Below are 12,459 nucleotides of genomic sequence, written 5' to 3' on the forward strand. Positions count from 1 at the left end.
ACACAGCTAGGCCGGGTTGACGCCAGTCGACATAGTACATGGTTAATGATGGTGTAACTATTGAAGTAGAATATTGTATATTCGTTACTAATAAATCAATTAAATGTTAAAAAAACAAAAACTAAAATAAAATAAATCAATTAATGTTGATTTTAGGACATATTAGTCCATTCACTATATTAATAACTAGATTATTAACCCGCGTAATACGCGGGGTTAACATATATTACTAATTACATTTTGATGTTTTATAATACTAGCTAATTAGCCCGGGTTGAACCCGGACTACATAATTAAAAAGTTAAAATCAAAAAATATATACACTTATGTATATAATTTAGGAAAATTGTGTATGTCTTCAACCGTATTTGCTTCTTTGGCTTGCTGGGAGGAAATTTGGGGAATTCTTACACATACCGCTTGTAATTGTTGGAACCATGCTTGGTTGTATGTACATAGACATGTTTATTACATTTGTAGGTTGATGTTTAATAGGTTTAAATGTCTCTTTACTATATATTGTCCATTTTACGTTAAAGTGTGTTATGTGGTGTCTGTTATTCTTCTCTAATTGTAATGTAGTCAGACAATACTCGACCAACATGTATGGTTACTAAACTTTTTATACTCTCTATCTTTTTCCTCTTTTTGGTCGGAGATGTTTTTGAAAGTAGTCTATCTATCTTCGTGTAGGTTCAAGGTTGTCTACATTCTAACTCTCCCAAACACGGCTTTTGCCGGATTAAGTACCGTTGTTGTTAGTATGTATTTGTTGTCGACACATTATAATTTTTGATATGGAGATAGCAACATATTTATAAAGATAAACATTAGTATATAAACCCGATTAGGTGATAAAAATAGTAAAACTAACTACCATAAATCAGTGGTAGATATAGAATTAAAAATCAAAAGAGCTAGAATACAATCGATCATTTTTCATATTAATTTTATAATGTTACAAAAAAAAATGTAGAAAAATAAATAACATAGGGCCTAATATTAAAAAAAAAAAGTTTTTAAGGTTACAAAATAATATGTAAAAAAATAAATAATATAGGGCCTAATATAAAAAAAAAATAGATTTTTGAAAATAAAGAAAAATAATTATGACATTATAAATTTGTAGAAATAGCTTAAGAGAAAATATGGACATGCCACATAGGAAAAAAATTTCTAGAAACAATTTTGTTTTATTTATATAAGAGATTATACATGTCTAACTATAAATAAGATGATGACATTTTGAAGACTATACAACATTAAGTTAATTAAAACCCACATCTATTTAATTTATAATTGGATATGGACCATATCACTATGAGTCGTTCTTTCTCGTTTTTTTTAAATCAAAACAAAAATAATAAAGATTAATCCAAAAATAAGGTTGTAGTAATTTAATCAAAGAATGGAATGTGAGTCTGTAGCCTTCGTATTTATACCCTTTTTCTAATATAATGGAGAAGTAGAATTTGAAAGAAAAAGATGTTTCTCAAAAACCACATATGAAAAAGGGATAGAAGATGAGATGATTTTTTCATTTTTGGATGGTAATTTGCAAAACACACGACTTTCATATTCATGCCTTTTTTTGCTTGAATTTATATTGTTTTTCGATAAGTAAACACGGAGAAATTATTTAAATGAAACTCATTTTTTCCAAAATAGGATCAAGATCAAAACATGAGGTAATCTATTTCCCAAGGATTCTATATCTCCATGTCTTCAATGTCTTTTTTTTACCAAACAAAAGATACATTCGCTAACCATATAATTAATAACTACACTAACATTTACATCAATTACTCTTAGATTAATAACCACATCGTTACCAACGTCACCCGTTTGTAACACCCCGACTACGGCGGAAACACGAGATGCCACAGAACGACATGGTACAAAAGATTAAATGGAAAACGTCTTAATTAAAGTCTTAAAACCATTCCAAATTAAACGATTACATAGTTCAAAGTAAATTATTAAAAATCATAACATAAGTCCAAATCCGAAATAAAAGATAAACTTGTTTGCATTACAAGTCTTCGTTCACCATGCAAACACAATGTCCAAAAGCGGTCCATAGGCAAACCTACTGCTCTAAACCTGAAAAGCATGAAGAAAAAGTGTCAACTACGAGAGTTGAGTGAGTTCATAGGTTTTTAACTAATACAATAAGCATATATACATATCATTACGAAATAAATTAGGAATCACCAATTTCCATGAACATTTCCAATTCATCCTTTGATAAACGTTTGTTCAACTCACTTTTAACCCATGTAAATAAATCCTTGTCATATGACCACAAGGGTCTAATTCCATTATCTTAGATGAGTATATGCTTGAGCCACTACTACTACCATTTTATTCAAGTCCGATTACAATTCAATAATTCAATTCATAGCACAAGCTGTCAATCAAGTGCCGTAACATTAATAACAATGATGATAATGGGTCGTGCCATGGAGACGCCCGATTATCTTAAGGTAGTTAGAACACCCGGGGGCCAGACTAGAAGTGGAGGTTGTCACGAAGGCAACCAACCTTCCAACGGTACGCTTTGGGTGGGCGGACGAAACCTAGTTGCGCAACTAACTAACTACAGGCCTCCACTTTCGGAGTAAATAGTAGTGTACCGAACGCCGCGGTTTGACAGAATTCAAGCTCATCACATAAATCCTTTATTATCATTTCATACTCATATATCAAGAATCATTTCATATAACAAACTCTCTTTCAAGAAACATTGCATATATAGAAAGTAGTTTCATTTATCATGTTTTTCACCCCGAAAGTAAAACACATAAAAGAGTTTGAAAGGGGGCTATGACTCACTTGATTTGAGAGTAATGGGGGCTGATCAAATACGAGATGTGTGCCTAGTGATGTCGTTCCCCAAGCAAGCCTAAACCATGGTATTCAAATATACACAACGTAAGTGCGTGTTACATGAACTAGTGAACTAGATCATGAGATTTATGCTCGTAGGCTTGCCTATCTTTGGTTGTTACTTCATTATGGAATCGAAGTGTATTATGATGTTCAAGATGTTTGGTTAAATTTGAATTGATGGTAAGAGTAGTTTTTGCGTTAAGCGTTTTTGCGCGTTTGTTGGAATTTCGGTAATTCGGCTTTGATTCGCGAGATTTCTTTTGCACACTTTGCTTTGTACTACTATTTGATATTGGTACAGTAGTATTTTGGATTTTAAAATATATTTTCTAATTTATATTAATTTCCTTGATTTATTATTATTTAATTAATTATTTATTCCATTTATTCATTAATTAATTAAATAATTCCTTATAATTATTCTTAGGTTCTTAAATTACCTTTAAATTTATAGATAATTATATTTTGATTATCTACTGAGTATTATGCTTTTAAACTTGTAATATTATTTATTTATTTAAGCTTTATTACTTATTTATTTAATAATAGTGATTAATTAGTGATTTTTAACTTAGTTAGTTATTCTTAAATTATGTAAAACTTGGTTCTTTCCTTGAAATTACTTTTCTCCAGTAGGTTTAAGTTATTTTAATCCTATTTATGTGATTTTGTCCAAGTTCATGATTTATATAATTTATTATTGATTTATTTATTCCTTAAAATCCCTTTTAAATTCACTAAATTATAAAAACACTTAGAAATCATCACAAGAGTTTTTGTCTAAAATCCCAGGCCCTTTTTAGGCAACTTTTATCAATAAAAATTTGTAACCATTCAATCTCTCTTGTGTTCTTATAATTTGAGGGCTTTTAAATATAAAATCGTTTACCGAAATAGTGATTTTTGCCTCATTTCTCAACCAATTTAAATGCTTCAAAAGGGATTTTTGTTCTTATTTCATTTTGTCCAGAATGTCCATCATATTTTGATGACCTAAGTCGTGATTGTGGTGGTGGTGTGCTATGTGCAATTTTGTACTTTCGGTTGGTGATTATTTGACCCGAAAAGACTATTTTTGAGCTTATTCTTGCCATGCATCAAATGACTTGAGTTTTATACTTTTAATATGTCATATTTCCAGTATGTTCATCACATTTTCATGGTCATATAGTTATGGTGCATGTGTGTGCTCAAAATGCATTTTAACAAGTTTTTGGTTTTCGATTTCAAGCCTATTTTGCCTTGTTTGGTTCAATAATCATATTTTTGTTATTACTATAATTTTTCCAGAATATTAACTTTGATTTTAACACATTTTTCACTTATGAGAAGCCTAGCTTCATCTCATAATCCAAACAATAATCCAACCTTCCTAAATCTAGCATATATGCACTTAAATCAATACTTTTTAACATAAAGCTTTAACTATCAAAAATCCATCATCATAAAAATATATTTTTCATGAAATATTCCAGAAATATATATACAAATATTTATATATCATGTTCATCTTTTTATATAAAAACTTACTTTACAATCTATCAACACAAATCCACCTTTTTGATGCTAGCTTTTATAGATCCAACACTTTATCAATAAAATCTATATTTTTATAAATATTTCCAGAAATATTACTTTCATAATATGTATGAATATAGCCATCTTTCAAAGGAAAAATCACATCAAAGACTATTAAACTTATATCCACACTTTTGGGTCTTAAACTAGTTGAATCCTTGGATCTTTCTTCATGGATTCAACATGCATGAGCATGGAAAGAAAGATCCTATCAACTTTGCCCTCATCAAGTGTATTTTCAAAAGAAAACATGAAGAAAACACAATCTTTTGATAAAACCTTTTTAATATAAACAAGAACAAGATTAATCTAATAAAGAGATGAAGATATATACCCTTGAAGATCACTTCTAGATGATGAAAAATGGCAGATTTTCGTGGCCTATATCTCCAAGAATACTCTTATTCAACACTTGAAACAACCCTTAAACTATTCTTGAATCAACCCTTTGTTTATCTAACCTACAACCCTTATTATTATCAAGTATTAAGGTTGATTGTTGTTGGTTTTCTTCTTGTTTCTTGGCTGCCGAAAAAGAGAGAGAAAAGGGAGAGAAGAAGAGTGTTTTTGAGAGAGAATTGATTAGTGTGTGTGAAATAGGAGTGTAGTGTGTGTTGGAGTGGTGAGTTCCAAGACTTAAGGTATGCAAAATTTGAAATGGAGGGATGTATGTGTGTGAAGGGGGGGGGGGGGGGCGGCCTCATGGGGGGGGGGGGGGATTTGGAGGGGTTTTTTTTTTTTTTTTTTTATATAAAATTTTGTTGTATAAGTATAAGTGTAGGTATATGTTAAGTGTGGATTTAATTTGTAAGTGTTTTGTTAGTAAAATATAAGTAATTGGTTGTTTTAGTTAGGAATATGTATATGTGTGTATAAGTCATGTATATTTATGTGTGTGGATATATTTTTGTATTTTTAGTTGGTTACATAGGTCATTGGTTGTAAATTTGTATTAATTTTTAAGCTTATATGCTTACTTATTAAGTTTTCGACGCTTTTACGTACATAATACGTCCAATTATATTTTTAGTTGAAAATTTTATTTATCATGATCATATCCTCTTGATTTGGTTTTTATTTTTGATTTGTTGGGCAATCCATAGGAATTTTGATTGGTATCTCAATTTGCGAGCCTTAAGTTATTATTATCGCATCGATTGATCACCTCTAAAAATTTTTGTTCCGAGGTACTTTCATTAGGAAATTCTTTTACATATTATTAGCTTTAGATTTCTAATTTGGGGCATTACCTACTAGCTTCAAGTATAACTAGGGCTTGCGGGAACGTAAACAACCTAACTAGCACATATATAATATTAAAAGTACGGTTGTTACACCGTTGCCACCACCGTTGCCGTATTACGTGGGTATCTATCTCGTTTAATTACAAAAGTTAATTGGTAACTTATATTCTATATCTACCAAAAACTCTAAATTCGTAAAACTATAACATATAGAATACTCATAATGATAATATTATAGGTATATCTAAACGTAAAACTTTGATGTCATATTATTCATAATTGTTGAAAGTTATTAATTTGATACGAGTGGTTTATTAGTTGTGTTTTTTTTATAACATGAATTACTTAATATTAATAATGTAGTATTTAGTAATTTAGGGAATAAATTTAAAAAAGGTAGATGATGCAAGCAAACTAATCCAACGGCTAAAATTCAAACTTGCTTCTCATCTAAGGATTATTACTTTTTTAAGATTGAATTTAGGGGGTTGGTTTATTATTATTGGGAGATTTTATTTTATGTCAAGGTGTACATTTGTATATTCGGTGTTTATAGAGAATTTTAAATTGCGACTAAACTGGCTAATCAATCCGGGTTCAACCTGGGCCGCATAGTTAAAAAGTTAAAACCAAAAAATATATAGAATTATGTATGTAATTTAGGAGGGTTCTATGTATATCTGGTTCAACCTTATTTGCTTCTTTGGCTTGCTGGGATGAGATTTAAGGGAGATCTTGCATATACCGCTCATAATTATTTGATCCCTGCTTGGTTGTATCCCTGCTTGCTTGGTTGTATGCACGTAGGTTGATGTTTAATAGGTTTAATGCCGTTTTTACTATGTATTGTCCATTTTACACTTAAGTGTGTTATGTAGTGTCTGCTATTCTTCTCTAATTGTAATGTAGTCGGATGATACTTGACCGACATGTATGGTTACTAAACTTTTTACACTCTTTATCTTTTGCCTCTTTTTGGCCGGAGAACCTTTTGGAAGCAACCTTTCTACCTTCGTGTAGGGTAAGGTTGTTTACATTTTAACTCCCCCAAACCTGGCTTTTGCCGGATTGGGTAACGTTGTTGTTATTATTGTTGTTGTATGTAATTAGTTGTCGATACATTATAACTTTTGATATGGTGATATCAACATATTTGTAAAGATGAACATTTATATACAAAACCGATTACGTGATAAAAAAAAAAAACTAACTACCATAAATTAATGGTAGATATAGAATTAAAAACAAAGAGTTATAATATAATCGATCATTTTTCGTATTAATATGGTTACAAAAATAATATGTAAAAATAGAGTTAACATAGGGCCTAATATAAAAAAATTGTTTTTTGAAAATAAAGAAAAATTAATTATGACATCATAAATTTGTAGAATATATATAGCTTAAGAGAAAATGTTGGCATGCCACATATGAAAAACAGTTTTAGAAATAACTTTGTACTATTTATATACTAGCTAATAATCCCGGGTTTAACCCGGGCACTGTCTAAAATTTTAAAATAGAAAAAGTTAAAAGAATATATGTAGTTTTTGTAATTGATATATTATAACTTGGTTTGGAGATATTAAGTTGGCTAACATAATATAATATGTATGTATGAGCATTTATTGCATTAACAAAACATAAAAAAGAAATTTACAATCAAAAAGTAAGAATTTAATATAAACATTTACTAAGCTAGCTATTTATCTTTAGAAATATTACAATATTAAATATGACATATGACATCATAAATAAAATCAAACCTTTTTGAAGAAAAAATATAGACTTGCCACATAATACTTTTTTAAAAATAGTTTTAGAAGACAATTTTTTTTTATTATATATAAAGATAAGAGATGATTTCTGTTTAAAAAAATTATTCATTATTTTTTAATCTTGTTATATAATATAATATTTGATGAAAATATATGAGTAAGTTAAGTATTAAATATATAATGTTTATATAACTTTCACTAAATACTATAAGAAAAATAAAAAAAAAAATTTAAAGTGAAAGTGGAAAAAGAAAGACTTTTAATAAAAATATCAAAAATGAACAAGTTTGTTGAAACATATGAACAATAAGAAAATAATGTTAAAAAAATGTAAAAGAAACCAAACAAATGAGAGTTATTAACCAATGAGCAATACTAGAGTCATAAAGTACGTAATTACAAACAAACTTTTACAAATTCATGTCTAACCAATCAAATCAAGTAAGAGAATGAAGAAGTAAAAAATAACTTAACATATAATTGGTCCAAATAATTACCAAATCATCTTGTAAAGATTTGTTTGCATTTAGTTTGTATACATAACAATTCTCTTAACCAATATGGTGTAATTGAGAAAAAAATTTTACCAAAAAGATGTAGTTTGAAAACTATTTACTTTTTAAGTGTCTTTTTTATTAGTTTTTATTTAATTTTATTAGTTTATGCTTGCCCCACATATTATTGGGTTATATAACTATTTATCATATTAAATCACAAAGCATGCAACGGAAGACAAGATCTATGCACTTTAATTAATTAACCAAAGTATAGAATATGTACCTTATAATGGAGAGATTAAAACAAGAACAAGGTTTAAATTAACCTCTCTATGATTACACACTCAACGTTGGAACGTATGTATGCTAGTACTTGATCACGAACCGAGCAACCCTTTGTTTCTAGCTATAATTTTCGACCCAACCAAAAACTAAAAACCCCTTTTTCTTGTGGAGGTAGAACGAACCAAGAAGGAGGGAGAGAGAAGAGATTTTTAGGGTTTTAGAAAACCTAATTAATTGTGTGTGAAAAACAATTAACCTAGGCCTCTATTTATAGTGTTTAGGAAACTTAATGGCCAAGTTTAAGGGTTTTGGAACCCTTAGTCGACCGTCCCCCCTTAGAACATTCTAGAGGGGTCTCCTAATTGTTTCCTAATTCCAACTCTTTTCCGTTAAGTTCGTTAATTAAGTACCGTTAACTTTTAACTCTTTTAACGAACCTCCGTTAGATTTTCGTGATCAAACTAATTAATAAATTACGTTTAATATATTAATCAATATATAGTTATATTCACGTTGATGTGTGACCCCGTAGGCTTAAATACTTTTCGAACATACACGTTCATTTTACGTGATCATTTTCTAACACATATGTATATGTGTTGTGATTTGGTAATAATCTGAGTTTGTATATATGTTGGTTTGTGAAAAAGTTGAAATAGATCGATAAAAATTAATAAGAAAAACACTTAAAAATTAAATATTATTCAAACTACAACATTTCGGTAAATATTTTTTCAGTTATACCATTTTAGTTAAAAACTCAACAAATGAAGTATGAAAATTACACAAGAAATTTTATAATGACAAACAACTTATGTGGACCAATCATATCATGAAAGAGAATAAAAAAAAAAGAAAAAGAAAGAAGATAATTCTATTGATTTTTATTGATCCATGTGTGTTTGTAAAAATTTGATTATCATTGTCAATTTCTCAAACTTAAAACATACAAGTATATCCTTATCCTTATAATTATTTCCTTATCCATATAATAATTATAAAAGAAAAATTTAATCAAAACTCTTGAAACCGCAAAGACAAAAGAGTATAAAAGAATACATTTTAGGCCTACAATGATCATACATGTATAAATTAAATCGAAACTCAAATTTCTTTATTTTGAACTGTCGGAGTCAAAGTCAACATGTCGGAAGATCGGCCGGTGGTGGTGGCAGCTTCTGATTGGAGAGTTTCCCGTCGTTAACCACCCATGCCATCCTTAATCCCCACGTAATATGTATCTCAATATGGCAATGCATGAACCACACACCTATCAAACACACGTACATTATAATATTATATTATCCATAATATATACTGTAATATACTAGTTAATTAATTAGTTAAACACATATAACATTTTTATTAATTTTTTGTGAACTTTTGTGCATAAAGCATTACTAATGCTTGGTAATTCATCAACTAATAACTGATAAGTTGAAATATTTGATAAAGAGAACAATTTATTAAAAAAAAAAAAAGGAGAACAATAAATAAAAAAACCTGGATTATCAGCACGAAACCGGATTGCGACCCATCCACCAGAGGGAACACCAACGGTGTTCCTTTCGACAGGATCAACGAGGTTGAAGTTGGGTGGATCCGTAGTCGAGTTAAAGTTGCCGGATCCTTGTCCAACAACAAAGAAATTATATCCATGAAGATGAAGAGGATGGTTTTCAGCTCCAAGAGTGCTAGTTCCTTGCATTACTAGCTCCACGGTGGTGTTATACGGCAGAACCACAACTTTTGTGCCATTAGTCATCATTGTGTTGTTTGGTGTGGTGCCGGTGTAATTGTATGGATTCAACGGCGTGGTCGGGAAATCTGTAGTATAAACCCCATTTGATTGTCGAAGAAAATGTGCATTTAGTAGTGAAGTGGTTGGCATTGTGAAGGAAACATTGTTTATCCCGGCCGCGAATTTGGTTTGGTTTGTTGGTCCTTGGCATGTTTGGTTTTTTGGGCATGGGGTGGTTCCAAGGCCGAGTGCAAAGAAAAAACGTCGTTGGGTGGTTTGTGGAACGTTCGCTGGGAAACGTGCGTTAGCCAAACTACGAAGCCCGTTTGTCCAGTTGGCGACAAATGTTGTGGCATTGATTTGTGGGAGTGGTGGAACCGGAAGGGCTTTAATGGAAGAGTTGGCGACTGTAGTTTTACCTACATCATATTCAAGAACACTGATAACAGTAGTATTATCAAATGTTCCTGAGGCCGCCGTGGAATAAGGTCGGGCGGCCATCAAGTATTTGGCATTGGGTTTAAAGTTTTTAGTCTTTAACAGAACATTACTAGTTTGCCCTGGTGCAATGTATATAGTATCCGTTTTAAATGGCTTCACATAACTTGCATCTGTATCGACGACTATAAACGTGTGATTAGCAATTCTAAAGAAAAGCTCGTCGTTAAGTGCAGCATTGATCATTCTAAGGAGATATGTCTTCCCTGGCTTCACCTTAAGCCGATATGTTTCTACATGAAATATATTCAAATTGTTAGTAAGTTAACGTATTAATCTGAACATATATATGCTACTTGAACTCAACTCTACTTGATCAAGTGTAAAGTGTACCATTTGCTGAACAATTTTTGGATGGGCCAGGGAACCCATTTATTGTATAAGTGTCTGAGTTATTTGGCCCGGCCCCAGTTTGAATGGCCTGGTTAATAACAGCCTCTGGATCAGCTTTCCACCATTCTCCTGTTACCAATGTCAAAATTAGTAATAATCTGCATAACCAAACACAATATACATCAATTTAAAAGACTTTCATTGTGAAGTTTACCGAATATGATTGGAATTTCCTTGTAAGGCTTGACAAATGGATACGATTCGTGACGTTTAGGGAGGATGATGATCGGGCCATAAAGAGTTGCCCTAATCCATGAAATATGAGCATGGTACCACAATGTTCCTCTTTGACCCGTAATAGTGAAGTTGTAAACGTATGATTGACCCGGTTGAATGGGACATTGGGTAATGTATGCTGGCCCGTCGGCCCATGCACTCTGAAGTTGTCGGATTCCATGCCTATCAAAAACAAAATCCATAAATTCATATCCAAAAATCCCAAATCATCTATATAGGAACCAAAAAGACATATGAAAGTACTTATACCAGTGGATTGTAATATTTTTAGAAACATGATTAACCACTTTTATAACCACACGGTCTCCTTCCCTAGCAACAACCCGAGGCCCAGGGAATTTTCCATTTACGGTTATTATACTCTTTGTTTCACACAATCTTGTCACATTTTGCATCCGAATCTAAAATCAGAGTTACATTAGTACATATGTATCTAAACGAAACATATATAATACCACAAGTCAAAAATCACTCACATTAAACTTATAATGTCTAGTAGTGCTAGTGCTGCCATTCAAGTAGACAAAGCATGTCAGAAAGAGGAACACGCCCAAGAAAGACGAAGGAAGAAAAGACGCTGCCATGACTTATTCGGGGTAAAAGTTTGAAGATGATACAAGCAATTTGTCAAAGGTTTTTTTTTTATAGGCATGAAATTAAGGTTATGTGGGGTTTGGTCCAAATTTCTGAGAAACAGAAAATGCATATTTACCTACTGTATGGTGGAGCAAACTTTTGTAGAGTGTTGTCAAAGTCATTATAATATATGATTTCGACTAGCTGATCCTTCAAATATATGTGCATTAGCTTTTGCCACAACGCATGTTTTAGTATCTACTAAGAGCCATAACTTCATTCTACAGGTACCCTTTTCTTTTCAATTCCTTGATCAAAAAAATATTTCTACAGGTACCCTTTTCTTTTCAATTCCTTGATCAAAAAAATATTAAGCCATTTATGTTATAAGTACTTAAAACATACGAGTAATTTATAGGTCTTAAACTCTTTTAACTATCTGAAGAATTCACATTATGAGCCTGAAGCGCTAGCTACGAACATTTATGTTAACCCACAAACTTCTTGATGGAGATGGATGGTTCCGTTAAATGGATTGTTCCATTAATCCTTAGACAATCTATCCTTGTAGTTATCGGTGGGGGAGCTTGACCCATTTAGTAAGGGGAGTCGAAAGTCATGCAACCCAGAAATAAAACCAATTAAGCAGAAAAACAATTTTTCAAACGAACTAGAGATAGGACTACACTTCAAAGCAAAAAGGTGTACTTGTACCTCTTAAGGTGATATGAATTGAATTT

At 31.1% G+C, this 12,459-nt stretch overlaps 1 protein-coding gene across 1 annotated transcript; it reads right to left on the bottom strand.

Annotated features, from left to right (window-relative positions):
* Positions 1-9,238: 9,238 nt before the first annotated feature.
* LOC122593097 (laccase-2-like) lies at positions 9,239-11,727 on the bottom strand. Its single transcript, XM_043765449.1, has 6 exons — positions 11,620-11,727; positions 11,393-11,544; positions 11,061-11,305; positions 10,847-10,975; positions 9,778-10,746; positions 9,239-9,544 (listed from the first exon to the last, which is right to left on the bottom strand). The coding sequence occupies exons 1-6, from the start codon at positions 11,725-11,727 to the stop codon at positions 9,414-9,416; spliced, it is 1,734 nt and encodes a 577-aa protein (XP_043621384.1). The 3' UTR covers positions 9,239-9,413.
* Between the last annotated feature and the right edge of the window lie 732 nt (positions 11,728-12,459).

This window comes from Erigeron canadensis, chromosome 3 (assembly GCF_010389155.1).
Source record: "Erigeron canadensis isolate Cc75 chromosome 3, C_canadensis_v1, whole genome shotgun sequence".
NCBI lineage: Eukaryota > Viridiplantae > Streptophyta > Magnoliopsida > Asterales > Asteraceae > Erigeron > Erigeron canadensis.

Coding starts and splice junctions, on each gene's coding strand:
- LOC122593097 (XM_043765449.1), bottom strand. CDS start 11,727: ATGGCAGCGTCTTTTCTTCCTTCGTCTTTCTTGGGCGTGTTCCTCTTT. Junction 11,306..11,392: donor AAAAATATTACAATCCACTG/GTATAAGTACTT, acceptor TGTTTTTGATAG/GCATGGAATCCGACAACTTC. Junction 9,545..9,777: donor GTTTCGTGCTGATAATCCAG/GTTTTTTTATTT, acceptor TGTGTTTGATAG/GTGTGTGGTTCATGCATTGC.